The sequence below is a fragment of the Sceloporus occidentalis genome, unplaced genomic scaffold (assembly GCF_023333645.1).
Source record: "Sceloporus occidentalis isolate IW3139 unplaced genomic scaffold, rSceOcc1.0.p SCAF_57, whole genome shotgun sequence".
Classification (NCBI taxonomy): Eukaryota; Metazoa; Chordata; class Lepidosauria; order Squamata; family Phrynosomatidae; genus Sceloporus; species Sceloporus occidentalis.
Window position 1 is genome coordinate 980,397 of NW_028317037.1, and position 18,965 is coordinate 999,361.

The following is an 18,965-nucleotide window of genomic DNA, read 5'->3' on the forward strand; positions in this document are numbered from 1 at the left end:
GTGGAATGTAAAAGGAATAAGCCAAGAGAGAAGGAGAAAGCATGTAATGCAGTATCTAGGGAAGAATAATTTTGATTGATTGTGTTTACAGGAAACAAAAATAAAAGATGGAGATATAAAGAAGAAAGATAAAGACGGTAGATTCTTGTGTGTGGAGATTTTGATAGATAATGTTAAATATGTACTGATTAATGTTTATGGGCCATTAGAGAAGATGGAAACCTATTATAGAAATTTGGCGGAGGTTAAGAGAGAAGTTGATAATGACAAATTAATCTTGACAGGAGATTTCAATGGAGTTCGAAATCCAATTTGGGACAGGAAATCCCAGAAAAAAGTAATTAAGAAAACACAAGGAAAATTACCAAGAGGTTTTTTGTTTTAAAAGAGGAATTTAATTTGTTAGATGTTTGGTCACATTGTAATGGGAACAAAGGAGGGTATACCTTCTATTCAGATGCACATAAATCCTTCTCAAGGTTGGATATGTTTTTCGTGACGAAGCAACTGGTTACTAAAGAGAAAAAAATGGAAATTTGGCCAAGGACGATGTCGGATCATAATATGATAGAGCTGGAATTAAATATAAATTGGGACAAAAATATAGGATGGAGAATGAAAGAGGATATCCTAGATGACGAAGAATTTGTAAATAAGGTAAAGAGAGAGTTAAAGATGGTTTTTAAAGAAAACAGTGGAAAGGAGGTAAAAATGAAGGTTGTATGGGATACTAGTAAGGCATTTGTAAGGGGACTATTTATACAAAGAACAATGGAAATAAAAAATGAGAAAAGCAGAAAGAGGAAAAAATTAGGAATGAATTTAAAATTAGAGAACAAAAACTACAACAAACAAAAGGGGATAAAAAAATAATGAATGAAATAAAACTATTGAAAGAACAATTAGAGAAAAAAATGACAGAGGAAATAGCTATAAATTTAAGAAGATCAAAGCAAAATCAATTTGAGAATGCTAATAAAATAAGCTGACGGATGATAATAGATTAAAGAATGAGAGAGAAAAGAAAATGATAACTTAAATTAAACAATATAACACAATCATAATGGAACAAGGGAAAATTAAAAATACTTTCACTACATATTTTGAAAAATTATTTGAGGAAAATGGTGAGCAGATATATATTCAGAAAATCAGTTAATAGAAATAATTGATAAATATAATGAAATAAAATTAAGATCAGAACTATAGTGTTTAGGTCTTCAGCTTCCAGGACTGGGTGCAGTTAGCATATCAACTGAAGGAGATAATAGGCACTCCTCGCCGTCACATGTATCTGAGCTGACATCTGGAGTGATGGATCCAGGAGCATCCCCCAAACTACTAACATAGTCCTTTAGGGAAAGTGTGACCCCTTATACAGGTGGATCACACGTGTCAAACCTCCATACCTGGATTAGGATCTCCAGCATTACGCAGCTCTGTCTTATCTGGATTCAGCTTCATTCTGTTTTATTCTCACCCAGCCCATTAATTCTTCAAGACATTCATTCAGAGGGGAGATGCCTTTCTTAGTTGACGCTGAAGTCCGGGACATGGAGAGATATATCTGGGATTCCTCAGTATACTGATAACACCCCATGCCATGTCTCCAGATGATCTCTCCCAGCAGCTTCATGTTTATGTGTCCTAAGGAACATCAGATTTAAGCTCCCTCTTAGAGGACCAACTATCCCCAAGAATCTCCATTTAGAATCTGCCCAAGAGATAGGACCAGAACCACTGCAATGCATTGCCTCCTCGTCCCCAATTCCTTCAGACGTTCAAGAAAGATGCCATGGTTGATGGTATCGAAGGACCCTGAGAGATCCAAAGGCACCAGCAGGGTTGCACTTCACCTGTTCATACTCAAGCGGAGATAATCTACTAAGGCGACCATAACAGTCTCGACTCCGTATCCCATCCTGAAACCAATTTGAAATGGGTCTAGATAATCTGTTTCATCCAAGACCACGTGGAGTTAAAGAGCAACAGCTTTCTCAATCACCTTGTTTAGAAATGGAAGATGGGAGACCGGTCTGTATTTGTTCATGTCCAAGGGATTTAGGGAGGGCTTTTTCAGAAGCGGCTGTACCACCGCTTCATTTATGGAAGATGGAAAATAGCCCTCCCTCAGAGATGCATCTATGATATATCTCAGGTGAGTCCTAAGTGCATCTCTTCCTTGGATGACTAGCCATGAAGGGCAAGGGTTGAGAGGGCAAGTTGTCTTCTTCACACTTCCAAGGAGCTTGTCCATGTCTTCAGTACTCACAGATTTAAATTGATCCAGGATGATCCCATTCACAGAGTCACTGGACACCTCACCTATAGCATCAGCAATAATGTCAGCATCCAAGTTGGCTCTTATCTGAGAGATTTTATTTGCAAAATGGTCATTTAAAGCATCACAGTGAGCTGTGGAAGGCTCTAATAATGGGTTCTGGGGGGGGGGGGGGGAGTGCCTGAGTCAGGTCCCAGATTCCCCCCTCCTCCCCCCAAGACCCCAGAGAAAACTCCCCCCCCCAAAAAATAATGTTGTTTCCAATGCCATTGAAGCCTATGCTGTGTGGTGCTCTTTATTTGGCACAAAAATCTTCTCCAAATGAGGCATCAGAAGGGAGGGACTCTCCTCTGCCCCACTTTCCAGGATGGAGGGGGCTCCTCAAAGCCCTTTTTATCTTTGGACCCCCCTCCATGGTCATGACTGTCTCCAATGGTCCCCCCTGTCCTCTCTTCTCATGATAACCCCCAAGTACCAGGGCCCCAAGGAATCCCCCGAGGAGGGGGCAGGAAAGGAAAGAGGGAGAGGAGACATGGCAGGCCCCCTGCGTTTTGGTTGGGGGGAGAAGAGGGGATTCCTTCTTCTTATAATCCCCAAGTCCCCCTCCCCCCGAAGACATTCCAGCCATTCCTCTGAACAAACAACGGTTTCCCCCCATTTCCATCCTTCCTTCCCTCAGAACAGAGTGTGAGGGCAGCAATGGCTTTAGGGCTGAGACTGTGCATGCGCACATACATCCAAAGACCCCTTCTGATCATGCGCAGGGATCACCAGGGCTTTACTGCTCCTGCTGTTTATTCCACTGGCGGCCTTTGAGGGAAGGGAAGGAGTGTGCCGGGGGTTCAGCAACCTCCCCTTCCTTCCTTATTTTGAGGACACTTCAAAGAGGCCACAATGGAGCCCAGGAAAGGCAAGAAAGGAAGGCTCTGCATTGGAAATATAGTCTATGTATACTGTATGTATGTAGATATAATAAACACAAACACACACACACACACACATATATACATATATATAAATGTATGTGTGTTTGCCTCTGCTGTTCTTATAGCTGGGAATGGAGATGATGGCTGAGGAGAGAAGAAAGGGTAAATTTTGTGCAAATGCAGAACTTCTGTACACCAATGAGTCCAGTCTGTTGAAACAACAAAGAATTTTATTGAGAACACATAGTCAGAAATTCAGCGTTTACGTCAGAACTGCCCACTCCAATCCAAACAATACATTAAAACCCCCAAACCTAAAACTCCACCCTCTTAAAACCTAGCCCCCACCTTCAATTCCCACAGTCTATGCCCCACAGGTAACAAGTCCCCCTTTGCCATTCCCAGAAACTAGCCACCTTCCTGTTAATATCAGCCTCCGCTTTCTTCAGCCAACATCCCACAAATTCCAAACGCTATCATTCCCAAAACTATTCTAACCAACTGCAACGAATCCCAGCCCCCCATTTAGCTAACTTATACCACGAACCACAATCCCGAGCCAAAGTTACAACCCGAAACAATTATCTATCCTATTAGCAATTAAAACCTAAATCTAACAAAATACAATTTTAAAACATAAACAGACATATGGACAGAAAAACAAAATCACAAGGGCCTTTTCTTAGCACAGCAGGATTGCAAATATATTTTTTGTATTCCTTATTGACAAAAATAATGTTAGTTCACTGCTGGCATTTTTATAGCTTCTGTCCAGTGTGGATTCTTTGATGTCTCACTTGGTGTGACTTCGAAGTAAAACATTTCTCACAATGCTGGCATTTGAATGGCTTCTCTCCCATGTGGACTCTCTGATGTGTCACGAGGATTGACTTTGAAGAAAAACATTTACCACAATGCTGGCATTTGTATGGCTTCTCTCCTGTGTGGACTCTCTGATGCGTCACTAGGACTGACTTCATAGAAAAACATTTCCCACAATGCTGGCATTTGTATGGCTTCTCTCCAGTGTGGACTCTTTGATGTACCACTAGGTCTGACTTCTGAGAAAAACCTTTCCCACAATGCTGGCATTTGTATGGCTTCTCTCCTGTGTGGACTCTCTGATGCGTCACTAGGACTGACTTCATAGAAAAACATTTACCACAATGCTGGCATTTGTATGGCTTCTCTCCTGTGTGGACTCTTTGATGTCTCACTAGGACTGACTTCATATAAAAACATTTCCCACAATGCTGGCATTTGTATGGCTTCTCTTCTCTATGGACCCTTCGATGCATGACAAGGATTGACTTGTAAGCAAAATGTCTCCCACAATGCTGGCATTTATGTGACTTCTTTCCTGTGTGGATTCTCTCATGACTCAAATATTTTTCTGTAAAGAAGCACAGTGACAGATAAGACTGAAAATCAGCGTTAAGGGAGGAGGGTGTTACCCATGATTTAGCCCTCATTAACCCCTCCTTATTAGAGATTAAATTAAGAGAGTTTCTGTTAGTAACCCAAGCATGACCGTACTACTTATGCCCCTAAATCCATGGAACAATTGTATCCTTATTTATAGGAGTTAACAAAGAAGAGATTGGAGGGGGACTTAAGGGAATCACTGGAAGCAGATAGTCAGAAAAAGGAATGTTGCAAAAATATTCTATTAAACATGTGGAGAAATAGTTTGATTGGCAAGTGGCATTATATCCTGTGAGACTGCCATAAAGTCCTGAGTCAGAGACCAAGGCATGATGGAAGCTAACTGCAGAGGTCCCTTCATGCTGTGTGGCACCAGGAGATGACTCACAACCAATACAGTATACAGCTCACATGTGGATTGGTGTGGATTAGAGTTGTGTGTACAAGGGATGGTGAAGTTGATGGAAGTCAGAGAGGAGAGCTTGAAATAAATGTATTATTAGGAGCAGGTAACTGTTAAAGTTGCCAGATATTGTGCATCTGCGATTATTTGTAGCAGATTTTTTTTTGGAACAGACGTAGAAACACCCATGTAATATCTTGAAATAATTATGACCCAGAGTCAGGCTATTACATTTTTATACAACTTCCATTTTGGAATTAATAGGATTGTATACGGTGTTTTCTGCACTATATCCATTTGACTGTTCTGTTTTATATGAATCATTTTAGAAGTTTGAAGTTAATGAGTGGGTTGCCACTATAAACACTATAAACACGCCATGTGCAGCTTGTAATCTGCTTGAAATGTTATATAACTCAGCTTGGGAGATACTCGATTAGGATACAACTTTCTAAGCAACCGTGCCAAAGCTACTATTTTAAGTCTATATTTCTCAAAGTTATTTGGGACAATTTTTACCTGCCAGGTTTAGGATTTCATTTTATGGATTGATGTTTACCCTTATTGCTACAATACCAATTACTTCTTGTGATGCTTTGTGTGTTTTTCAAGCTAGGCGATCCTGGCTTTGCTCCTGCCTTCCCCTCCTGGATCCCAGAGGCCTGGTCCCCTTCCTTTTCTCCCTCCGCTCTCCAACCCTGCCTCTTGCCCATCTGCACTGCTTTACCATTTGACCTTCAGCATCTCTTCCCTGCCTTTCTGTTTTTCACATTGCCTCCATCTCTCTATCACAGACACACATCCACAGAGTGTGATGCACAAAAGGGACACTTTGAGGCTCATTTCTTGAGAAAGGCAAGACAATCATTATACAACTAATGCATTAGGAAAGGCAGAACAAGGAGTCTGGGACCTGGTTTCTGATATTAGTGAGGGTCAAGTGTGAGGGATGAGCCTTAAAACAACCTTAAGGCATCTCTAAGACAGGGATGAACTACTGTTGGGAAGTGGGGTGGTCACTTTGGACCCCAGGGGATCTCAGGGGAAGCCCCAAATTGTGTTGCCTATAAATATGGTATAATGTTTTGCCCCTCAATATCCCACAGCATCCCTTTGTGGAGGCCATTTTGCCACTCTTGGGCCCTCTCTGATCCATTGCAGGGCCAAGGGAGGCCCTTTTCCCACGAAGCCTCTCCAGAGCCTCAAAAGGCTGGAAGAGGGGCCACAAAAGCCAGGAAACTTGCTCAGGAAAGGGCTGAGGACCATTTAGGGGCAAAAAGCATTAATCTCCATGGCTCCTTCCCACAAAATTCCAGAATTGGCAGTTTAGGATTGGATATTGAGAATCCTTACAAAGTGGAGAACAATAGTGCCTCACTAAAACTAGAAATTCCAAGATTCCACAGGAAGTTGTTATGACAATTAAATTACATGTGAAAGGGAACTAGGAATGGTAGTAGAGCACAAGTTGAACATGTGTCAACAGTGTGATGCAGCAGCTAAAAAGGCCAATGTGATCCTAGGCTGTATCAATAGGAGTACTGTATAGTGTCAAGATCAAGGGAAGTAATAGTTCCACTCTATTCTGCTTTGGTCAGGGCTCACTTGCAATGATTCTGTGTCCAGTTCTGGGCACCACAGTTCAAACAGATGTTGAGAAACTGGAGCATGTCCAGAGGAAGGAAACCAAAATGGTGCATGGTCTGGAAACCATGCTCTCTGAGGAATGACTTAGGGAGCTGGGTATGTTTAGCTTGGAGAAGAGAAGGTTAAGAGTGGATATGACAGCCCTGTTCAAGTATTTGAAAAGATACTGAGTATGAAGCAAGCTTGTTTTCTGCTGGTCTAGAAAAAAGGACACAGAACAATGGATGCAAGTGTTAGGAAGGGTCGAATCAGGGGAATTTAATTAGCTCAAATTTACAAGAGGCATGTCCTAACAACGCACGCAGCGGATTGGGTCCCTATGTGTATACCAGAGGTCATATAGTCCAACCCCAAGAAACAGAGACTGCAATGTCAATGAGTTGCAAATAAAATATAAACTTTTATTAAAGCCACACAACCAAAAAGGGATCACACATGCACACGCACATTCAATGCTAAAGCAAGGGAGGGGAAGAGTTGGGGGTAAAGGAGAAAGGATAGAGGCACCGTTGAAATATTTACCTTAGGAGTCTTCTCCAAGCGACAGATGTGAGGGATGTTGGTAAGTGAACACAGCAGTGTGGAACAGAAAGCAAGCGGCAACCGCGATGGCTAGGAGCTAAGTTCCAGCGGGCTAAGCTAACAAGAGGCCCGAAAGAGACAGTGGGCTTTGGCTTGCCCAAGTGATTTCAGCAGGGCACAGTGCCCAAAAGAGCTCCGGAGCGATTGCTCAACAGAGTTGAGGTTTGGAACTGTAGCTCACAAAGCCCAAAGGAGGGCTGGAATCTGGGTCTTATTTATACTGCGAAACGTATCCTCAGGCTATAGCTACCTGCAGAACAAAAGTCTTCATGGCTATCTATTGACTAAGAGTAAAGTTAAACAATGGATACACAAAAGGGTCTGCCACTTCTTTGGGAGAAGACTACTATGTAGATGGCTGGGTACTTACTACCATCAATAGGTGAGGCAAACTTCCTTTGTCCTCATTCAGGTTGCCTGCGACAATGGCAACTCCCAGAACTGGTTTTAAAGGTTTAAATCTACCTTTCTGCTTTAGCCATGGCCTGCTAGGCTTGTCTGGCTACGTGGTCAGCTCGCTTTTGGGATAATGGCGGCTGTGATGGGGTCAGTCAGGGGTCATGATTTTTGATCGCTTGGTACCCAAAATTTATATAAATCCAAACTCGATCACACAAGCCACAGGAAAAAAGGTTCCACCAAAATATTAGGAGGAACTTCCTGACAATAAGAGCTATTCAACAGTGGAATATACTCCATCAGAGCATGGTGGCATCGCATTATGGTTTATTATTATTATTATTATTATTATTATTAATTTCAAATTAATGGACATGGAACAATGGATGCAAGCCACAGGGACAAGAGATTCCACTTAAACCTTAGGAGGAACTTCCTGATAGTAAGAGCTCTTCAAAAGTGGAATATACGCCCTCAGAGTTTGGTGGAGTCTCTTTCTTTGGAGGTCTTTAAACAGAGGCTGGATAGCCACCTCTTGGGGGTGCTTTGAATGTCTATTCCTGCATGGCAGAAGATTGAACCGGATGGTCCTTGTGGTCTATTTCAACTCTTTGATTTTATAATTCTAAAGTGGAATCATAGCACTCTGACAGTGAATTACGAAAGGGCCCTCGGTCTTCAAAGGAAGTGAAATGGATTCAGGTTCCTTACCCACAGAGGCTACATTTCCATAATTCTCCATCATCACATAACTGTACATCAGTCTCTGTTTCTTCGTTAACAGTTTCCATTCCTCCTCAGTGAAATATACAGCCACATCTGCAAAGGTCACCTGCAATAGAAAATAGCCTTATCCAGAGAGTAACTAAGCAAAAGGGGAGGAAAGCACATGGTGCATCGCAAATATTATTTCATCACTTCAGAATTCAGTCCAGGAAATAAACTTTAAATTCTGCAAGAAAGCAAAAAGCTACAGCCATTGACATCCAGTTTGTCTCGAATCCTTTCAATATAATATACAATATGATAAACAATATAATTTCAGCCATTTCTGGAATATTATTGATTGATTAACATACTGGCTATTCCAATAATGTATATTAGTTTTCATTTAGCCATATTTCACCTAATTTCAGAGGCAAATTTCATTTTTAAAAAACAATTCTGGGGAGTACTCTGGGCTTCAGGGCCACTGGGCCCACCCTCAATTTAAGCCCAGAGATATTCTTCCACATCATCCAGCATTTCACAGATGGGGAAAGCAACACACATGTGGACAAGCAACACCAGAAGTGGGTCAAGATGGCTAAAGTTGTTAATGATAAAGATCACACAAGCGAGAAAGGGTACAGCATTTTGCTTTTAGCTCAGATTCCTGGCAAGGGCAAGACCCTGCCCCCTTCTCTCCTCCCCTCTCCCCTCTTTTGCATTGATGGGCTGTAGACTCTTTTGAACCTGGAATGCACTTTGCAACAACTGAACTGACCTGAGGAGAAAGGAGGAAATGGGAGGAGGAGAGTGAAATAGGACATTTCCTAAGCCCCTGAAAAAATGAGGAGACAGAGGATTAACCAGGACTCTCTCTGCCAAACTGGGACAGTATCTTCTTCGCTTGCTTTCATGATCCAGCCCAGACACAGATAAAACGAATAGTCAGGATGGCAACTTACCAAAGAGCTGTTAACCCTCGGCAGCCTCTTTCTGTTGGAGCCCAGCTCCGTCTGCTTGGCCTTTGTGTTGGCCATCAGGTGGGCAGGGGGATCCTGGTGGCCCTGCACTTTGGTCACTTCCAGCAAACAATGTCCCAACACTGTGTACAAGGGGATTGCGATGAAGTTCCTGAGAAAAGAGACCAGGGTAAGGCTTGGTTTAGCAAGAAACCCTGCAGCAGTCAAAGACACAGAGAACAGCATCCTGCTGATGACATACGCAGGTAACATATGCCTCCTTTTGGCCGATGTAGAGGTGAGCATCCCCTTCCTCCCTCTGCACCAAACAAACCCACCTGGACCTAGCACAGACTCACTGCAGCTCCCCTACACAACACTTACTCCACGCCTTGTGAGAGTAGCTGGGGATCAGGGGATGGGGAATTGGAAAGGGTCCTAACTATGTCCTCATAGCTGGATGTGAAATGAGTGCATTATCTGCTGAAACCTGCAGAGGTCCACAATGCCCTCAGAGGAAGATTTCTTCATTTTGCTTCTGACTACAGAAACACAGCTGGATGCTTCTCTAATACCTCACACCAACACTCTCACCAGGCATGGAATGGCCATGCGGGATGCCTTCCACAACTGTATGGTAGGACCTGGGTCACTGAATGGCCAGTTGTAGTCTGATTCCACTCGGAGCAACACTGGAGCATAGAGGGTTGTGCTGGGTCAGGCTGTCTGGCCTGGTGGTTCCTCATTCTCCCAGTGGCCAAACCAGCAGAACTCTCTATGTTCCAGTGTTGCTCTGGGTGGAATGGGTCTACAAATGGCCCTTCCCCAGGGAGGCCCCTCGTCAGGAAGGGCAGGAAAGGAGCTCTCTCTTCTCAGGTTATTCCCCTTCCATGGGATCCAGCCCTTCTCCCAGGATTGAGCTGATGAAAAGGGAGCACCCAATTCCCATGGCAGCCTTCTGCATGCAGAGAAGTCACAATTCTGATAGTGTCTTTGCCCATGTGGAGAGTGCCCATTTTCCACACTGTTGCCTGTCCATCTTGTCTTGGGAATATCCTGTTCCAGCCACATGCAGACCTAAATCCTAGCCTCTATCTTGTGCCTAGTCCTGATCAGAGTAGAATCACTGAATCATTTGGATTTATCTATATGTTAACTCACCAGTCACTTATGGGTTCAGTGGGTCTGCTCTCTAGGGTTAACCAACAGGATTCAGGACTCCTCAGATTTTTAAATGCAGGAATGCAAATTTTTCATGCTATGTCATCATGACTGATGAGAATTTGACTTCTCTTTCACACAGAGGAGGAGGGGAGGGCCTGCTTTATGTCCCAGGTGGAGAAGCTCTAGCTCTAGGGCTGGATGAGACATGAATTACTTTACAGATCTAATCCATGTCCTCCCATCATCATGGCCTCCTTCCCATTTAGACACTGGCCAAAATAATTATTTCATTTTTGCAGATGAGACTATTTTTCTAAGCTTAACTGCTGTGTTTCCTATGTCAGTCATAGCAGGAGCATGAAGTATGAACCTCCTCCCTCTTCTTGCTAAAGCCACATAGAAATTGAGGCATATACATTTGTGTGCATTGTTTCTGAATGGATCTATTGTTAAAATCACAATTTCTTCATTTTTCCTTGAATATTTTTAAAAAAGATGCACACTGCTGAATATGTTGCACTTGATATAACAAATATATATAAATGTATAGCTTTATGACTTGAATATTGCACCCTGGATTATGCTCATTTGGGGTAAATGAAGACGTATATAAATTCATCTTATAAACCCAGTGAAACTAATATTTCACAAAGTTCTAGTAAACAACACATACACACACAGTTCCCATAAAAAGGACTCACTTGCGCACTGTGTGTCTGAGGTCTGGAAATCTCCCTTCCACCTTCTGGGAAGACAATGCTGTTAGAGAGCGAATTTGGGGCTTTATGCCTGCAAAGCATGGGCTCAGTCTCTCAGCTGCAACCCTTCCACACAATCCTGGACTGAAACATTTCAACAAAGGTCCTCTTTCAGGTCCAGGAATAAAGGCCTACCTTCAGTACAAAGACCCTGATTCCTGCAGCCCCAGAAAGGCTTCTCCTGCAGTCCTTTAAGGCCGGAGCTTCCCTGGGTCAGAGGCCGTCTCCTCAGCCGTAGAGAAGGGTTGCTCTGAGTGCGAAGGAGGAGGAGGTCCAAGGGCTGAGGGAGGGAAGGCAATGGGGAAAGGTCAGTGCCAATGGCCATGGAGGGCAGAAGGTGACAATGCCTAGCAAACTCCTCTGAGTCCCAGCCATTCTAGGAATGAGTGGCAGGAGTGAGTCCAGGGGGCTGAGGGGGTCCCCTTTACCAAAGGGGGAGGCAAGGACCGGTGGGACCCCACCAGCTAGGGCCCAAAGGGAGGGTCTCTGTCCCAACTCTCTCTCCCAGCCCCCAAAGCCCAGCCTCCCCACTGGCCCTGGGTCCCCAGAACATTATTCCCCAAAGTCACAAGCAGCACAAAATGGCCACCAGAACACAAAATGGCTGCCTCTGCCTCAGTGCTTGGCAGTTGGCAGTTTGACGCCTTCAGGGAACCCAAAATGGAGGATGAAAGGGCCTCAAAGTCGGAAGGGCCCCAAACAGGATTTCTGATCCTAAAGAAAGTTTTTCCTGATCGCACCCGATGGCTGTGAGAACACAAAAAGTCCCCAAACAGTCCCTTATCCTTGTTTGTTTGTTTATATGTTTGCTTGTTTGTTTCATTCTTGATAAAATGAGATGGTCTGGTCTTCCTTCTTGCCTGAAAATCTATTAATAAGGAAACTGGGGAGACATTTAAAAACTCCCAAAGGAGCTCCTTTTGGCCTTTTTTGGGGAACAAGCCTTCTCTTAGAAGCCAAAGACTGATGTTTGTGAAGAAGAAGAATAAGGCTTGTATTAAAACTATCCTCCCCATTTCTGATCCCTTTTAAAACCCATGTTCCCCAGAAGGAGAAGAGCTCTGAAATAAGGAAACCCTCTCAGAAAAGACACACAAAGAGACACACTTCCTTCCTTTTGGCCCAAGGAGCCTGGCCTCCTTCTGACTCTGGAGCCTCAGGAGAGAAAGAGAAGCCTCTGTTCAACTGAGGCTCAGAGAAGGTTCTGGAACATTATTCCCACAGTCACAAGCAGCACAAAATGGCCGCCAGAACACAAAATGGCTGCCTCTGCCTCAGTGCTTGGCATTTGGCAGTTTGAGGCCTCCAGGGACCCCAAAATGGAGGGTGAAAGGGCCCCAAAGTCGGAAGGGATCCCAAACAGGATTTCCAAACCTTAACAATACCTAAAATGCCAAACAAAAAGAACAGTCCCAGAGTTCCATGACACTGAGCCATGGCCATTACAGTGCTTCAGAGCAAGAAGGCCTAGCGACAGTGGCATTAATGATGATTAAGGTCTGGCGGCAGCTCCATCCCCCCCCCAGGCCTGATATCATCATCATCATCATCATCATCATCATCATCATCATCATCATCATCTTTGCTACAGCATGAGAGCAACCATTAAAATAATTGAAATCCCTTTTGGGGAGCCCCACTCTCCCACCTTCAGAGAGACTGGGCCTTGCCTAGAAGGGCTGCTGGGCCTCCTTCCTCCCTCCTTAATGGCAATGGCCAAAGAAAAGCAGCAGCAGCAGTAGACCCGAGCCAGGCCCAGCCAGACCTCAGGGCAGCAGTGAAGCCTAGTGGTTCCAGGCCTTGTCTCTCTGCTGTCGCTTCACTCCACTCCCCCCCTCTCTCCTTCCTTCCTCCCTTAATGTCTGTCTGTCTGTCTGTCTCTTTCTCCCTCTAAAACGCTGCTGCTCTCTCCTCACTCACTCTTCCCCACCGAGAGCTAAATATAGATGCTGAAGCTCCGCCTCTTCTTGAAGCTGGCCAATGGGGGCAGAGCAGCTGGAAGACCCCGCCCCCTGCCCCAGACTCACATTTTGCCTTCTGGCAGCCATTTTGTGTGCTGCTTGTGACTGTGGGGAATAATGTTCCAGAACCTTCTCTAAGGCCTCAGTTGAACTGACCATTGGCTTCTCTTTCTCTCCTGAGGCTCCAGAGAGAGAAGGAGGCCAGGCTCCTTGGGCCAAAAGGGAGGAAGTGTGTCTTTTGTGTCTCTTTTCTGAGAGGGTTTTCTTACACAGCTCTGCTTCCTCTGGGGAACATGGGTTTTAAAAGGGATCAGAAATGGGGAAGATAGTTTTAATACACCTCACAAACAACTCTATGATATTGTGTAATAGAGCACCACATTCAAGACATATTAGTTCAAAACCACAATCATATCCCCTGTCCAAGCAAGAGGTAAACTACAAAGTGCCCTTCCATTACTCTTCCGAATAGATGGGAATTGAATCCAAGGCAAGTCACATGATGCGGATTCAGGCAAAGCGGAGCGAGTGCAAATTGTATCACCACACGGTGCATACCATTCAGATTCAACGATTTTAACTGGGACCCTTGCGCATGCTCAGTGGGGGTCTGAATGCATCCTGAACCTTTGCACTTCCGGGGTGAAGAAAGGAGCCTGGTTCCACTTTCACCTGAATGCTAGCCTCACTTGAATGACAGCTGCACCTTTCTTCCTCCCTTCCATTTCCCCATCCCTGGCAGCCAAATTCAGAGCCCCCATCCATTTCAGCCACATCTACATCTATCCCCCTGTCATTCTCCTCATCTATTTCATCTACATCTCTCCTTCCCTTCGTAACAGTTGCCTTCTCTTAAATTGCATCCACACTGAGGAGATAATCTGGTTTAACCCCACTTTAACTGTCCTGGTTCAGTGCTATGGAATTCTGGGAACTGTAGTGTCCTGAGACATTGAGCCTTCTCTGCCAGAGAGCTCTGGTGCCTCAGCAAACTAATTTAATTAAGGAATACAAATTAATCAGATGCAACTGATTGGGGTAACTTCATTAGACTTTATTCCCAAACTAGATTAGTTTCATGGTATGATAAAATACGGCCATACCTCCTCATTTACAAATTTTATGGTTAAATCAAGCCATCTATACAGATTTTGAGATTATATTATAAAATATTACATCTGTTTAACAAACTTTTTACAGTTAACTGCTATTAAGAGACAAAGCTATGAGAATCTAGGATATGGGGTGCACTATAAACCTTTTAATAAATGAACAGGAATTGCAATCCTATTTATACATATTTTCAGACATAACTCCAGATAATGTTAGCCTTTTGGATGCCAGAAGGTTCCTCTCCTTCTTCAGAGCAAGAAGCAACACTTCAGCTGCCTTCTAGAAGATAAAGCAAAAAGGCTTCCAAAAGAACTAAAGCCTTGGGCAAGTCACACTCTCTCAGCCTCAGAGGATGGCCATGAGAAACCCACTCTGAAGAAACCTGCCAAGAAAACCCCTTCAGAGACTCCCATAAGGTCACCATAAGACCTGGAAACAACTGGGAGGCAGACCCCAAGAGCAACATTGGGAAATAGGTGCAAGCCTTGCCTTGGGAAAGTGTAATGACTGGGCTCCAGTCAATGGAGGTCTTCTTCAGGCAGTAAAGAGAGGTTTATGCAAATGCAGAATGACATCACTGCTACAGAAGGCTCTCTTGACCAATCAGAGAGCAAGATGAAGGTTCTTCTGGAAGCTTCCGTGAGAAGGAGATATAAGGCCTGAGAGACCAAGAGACAGTTGGGGGAATTGTGTCTGTTGGAGATCAAGAGAGAGAGAGTTAAAGAGCGGATCTTGGAAGTTAGTCTCAGAATTGGACGCTTGGGTTTATTTATGGTTTTAATAGCTTTTTTTTTTTTTTAATAATCTTTATTCAATTTTTAAGAAAAATGTCAACAACAATACAATACAATATTACAATACAATTCAGATTAAAATATACCAAGAACATAGTTTTAAGTATACTTATACATAATATATATCTATAACATGCTATAAAGTGAATATTAACAAGCTTAATTCACATCGTACTTCCTAGAGGAAAGTCGGTACCTGATTGACCTAATATAAGGACCTTAATATCTATTTATTACAATATACATCAACTCCAGGCCTGAATAGAAAGTCATCAACTCAAAGTTCACATATTGTGAACCTAATCAACTTATTTACTTGTTCTGAATGCCAATGTTGCTCCCCCAGAATAGGTTTACAGAAATAGAGAAAGGAAAAATTATTTAACTACTTTTTATTACCAAATAAAACCGGGAGATATATTTTCTGATTTCATAAAAGAAACTAAGGGATGCCAAACTAATTTTGTCTTTCCCCAATCTCAATTTTTCACATGACAAGTCAGCTTATCTAGTTCCATATACTCCAATAGTTTCATGATCCACTCATTTGAAGTCGGCCTTCCAGCCCCTTTCCAATGCGAAGCGTAAACCACTCTGGCGGCTGAAATCATATAAAACATTAATTTCCCATATTTATTTTCAAGTGCACTGTCCGTAATCATATTTAATAAAAAAAGTTTTAGGATCTAATGGAAATTTATAATGCAATATCATTTGTATCTTTTGATGAATCTGTATCCAAAAATTTTTTAGCGTGCTCACAAAACCACCATAAGTGAATGAAAGATCCTGGATTTTTACCACATTTCCAACAAGCTGGACTCTGATTTTTATAAATTTTTGCAAGTTTTAAGGGAGTCAAATGCCACCTATTTTGCATCTTATAATAGTTTTCTCGTAATGCCACACATACAGTATATCTTATACGCGTGTTCCAGTTTTTCTCCCATTGTTCTAGCGGTAATTCTTCCCCCAAATCCTGAGCCCATTTTATCATTGACGCTTTCACCAATTCATCATGCATCTCTAATCTCAGTAAATATCTATAAAGTTTTGATATTCTTTTTCTCTTTTTACCAAAGATAATCTTGTCAAAATCATTAGGTATCAATTCTATCCCTACATTTTTTAGATCCAATGTAAACCTTTCCCTCACCTGGCGATAGGAAAACCAATTCAAAAAAAACCCCTCTTTCTTTAAGTCCTCAAGTGTTTTGAGCGAAATCATATTATTCCTTTTATCATAGAACGAAATATCTTTGTAAGTGATCCAATGGTCTAAAGCCATTACCTCATTTCTATGAAATGCTTCAGTAATTGAAACCCAATAGGGAAGTTTTGGGTAAATTATCCGTTTATACTTAGTCCAAATTCTTAATAAGGTCTTTCTTACAAAATGCTGCTTAAAATTCTTATTTGCTTTGGCTTTATCATAAAATAAATATGCATGGACACCAAATACGTTCCCGGCCATCTCTAAATTTAAAGTATATCTATCTTCCAAATTGAACCAATCTACGAGCCATTCAAAACAGCAAGCATAAAAGTAAAGTTTGAGGTTCGGTAAGCCCAATCCTCCATGACAAACCTTGTCTTGCATAATCTTCAAACGCACCCTAGGTTTTTTGCTGCCCCACAAAAATTTGCTAATATCCCTGTTCCACTGAACGAAAGGTGAATCATTAACTAAAATTGGGATTGTTTGAAACAAAAAAAGAAGTTTGGGGAGAATCATCATTTTAAGCGTGGCTACTTTACCCATCCAAGACAGACCGATCCTATTCCACCGACTGAGATCATTTTTAACCCCCAGCCAAACTCTACAATAATTATTTTTATATAATTCTGTATTTTTAGGGGATAGCCAGATTCCCAAATATTTAACTTTATTAGCTATTTTAAAGCCAGAACTTATTTGAAGAGTTTCTTTCGCCTCATCATCTAAGTTCATTGTCAACATGGCTGTTTTTTCCCGGTTCACCACAAGTCCAGAAGCATTTCCGAATCGGTTCAAAATTTGTTTTACCTCAAAGATATCTTCCAAGGGATTTGACAATGACAGAGCCAAATCATCTGCATACGCACGGAGTTTCATCTCCATCCCTTTTAACCTAATACCTCTAATTAATTTATTATATCGAACCTCTTCATTAAGAATTTCTAAAATCAAAATAAACAAAAGAGGAGAGAGGGGACATCCCTGCCTTGTTCCCTTATGGATTCTAATGGATTTTGATCTTTGCCCATTTATAATCAAGGCTGCCGTCTGTTTCTGATATATTTGCTCTATCCATCCCATAAAATTATTCCCCAATTCAGTTTTTTTACAAACTTCTTTTAAAAATTTCCAGCTGACCCTATCAAAAGCTTTCTCGAAGTCTATAAATAATAATGCTAACTGTTTATCAAGGTCTTCTTCAGGCAGAAAAGTGAGGTTTATGCAAATGCAGAGTGACATCACTGCTACAGAAGGCTCTCTTGACCAATCAGAGAGCAAGATAAAGGTTCTTCTGGAAGCTTCCGTGAGAAGGAGATATAAGGCCTGAGAGACCAAGAGACAGTTGGGGGAATTGTGTCGGTTGGAGACCGAGAGAGAGAGAGTTAAAGAGCGGATCTTGGAAGTTAGTCTCAGAATTGGACACTTGGGTCTCTTTATTCTTTTAATAGCTTTTTTGAATTGAATATTATATACTTACAAATATTGTTCCTGCAAGATTCTTAATATCTTGTAGGACTTATATTTCAGTTATATTTTGTTATTTATAGTAAATATCTCCTTGGAGTATCTACTACTCATTGCTCCTTTTACACGTGTCTTGGATCAGTTGATGCTTGGAAAGATCAGTAAAGAAGTAGAAATAAGATTCCTTAACTGGTCCCAGTGTAGATTAAGGGAAACCCTTTTATAATTCACTGGATGATGGCAGCATGATTTAAGGAAGTTAAGGGTTTGCTGGGCTAAGAGCCATAATGTCTAAATGTCTAATTAACAATTTGTAATCCACTCTGATAGCCTTTTGGCTGAAGAGAGGTTATAAATCTATTATTATTATTATTATTATTATTATTATTATTATTATTATTATTACAGGGCCGCAGTTTGGCTGCTTGGACCACCGGAGATCATCACAGTGAGTCCGTTGGAAAAGCCCATCTCACTCCAGAAAATAAAGGTACTTGAGGAGTTTGCACTCTGAGTCTTTCTGTAATAATAGCTACAAAACTGATAATAGAATTTGGGACATTTAGTGTTTTAATAACAAATATGGTAGATTTAAATGCTGCTTTAAAACCACTTTTCATCTGCCAGTTTTGTGCTGGTTTTGGGGGGAAATGTGAAAGTGTTGGGAGGGAGGGACTTATTGTAGCACCAGAGCCCTCTGACAGAGAAGGATCAATGTCTCACAAAACTACATTTCCCAAAATTCCTTAGCACTGACCCAGGGCAGTTAAAGCAATCTCAGATTGGATTATTGCTGCAGTGTGTTTTGGACTTAGGTGACCCTTGGCAAGTCACACTCTCTCAGCCTCAATGGCATTGGAGACCCCTCTCTGAAGAAACATACCAAGGAAACCCCATGATAAGGTTGCCTTAGGGTCACCATAAGTTAGAAATGACTTGAAGACACACATGAAGAACAGAAATAAGTCTGCAATTATTTCACAAGTTGTACATGGGAATGGGAGCCATTGTGGTGCAGTGGTTTGAGTGTTGGGTTTCAACTCTGGAGGCCAGAGTCTAGTGCCCCACTCCTCCATGAAACCATCTGGGTCCCTTGGGCAAGAAGCCACACTCTCTCAGCCTCAGGGAAGGCAATGGCAAATCTCCTTTGAACAACTCTTGC

General features: G+C 42.3%; 1 protein-coding gene across 1 annotated transcript in view; it reads right to left on the minus strand.

Moving 5' to 3' along the window:
• Positions 1-205: 205 nt before the first annotated feature.
• The window catches only part of LOC149287667 (uncharacterized), a 29,003-nt gene continuing 10,243 nt past the window's right edge, over positions 206-18,965 (minus strand). The window contains exons 2-5 of the mRNA XM_089492541.1: positions 9,334-9,502; positions 8,375-8,495; positions 4,370-4,600; positions 206-222 (exon numbers count right to left, since the gene is read on the minus strand). Coding sequence (XP_089348667.1) covers positions 206-222; positions 4,370-4,600; positions 8,375-8,495; positions 9,334-9,502 — 538 coding nt within the window. The remainder of the gene's footprint in view (positions 223-4,369; positions 4,601-8,374; positions 8,496-9,333; positions 9,503-18,965) is intronic.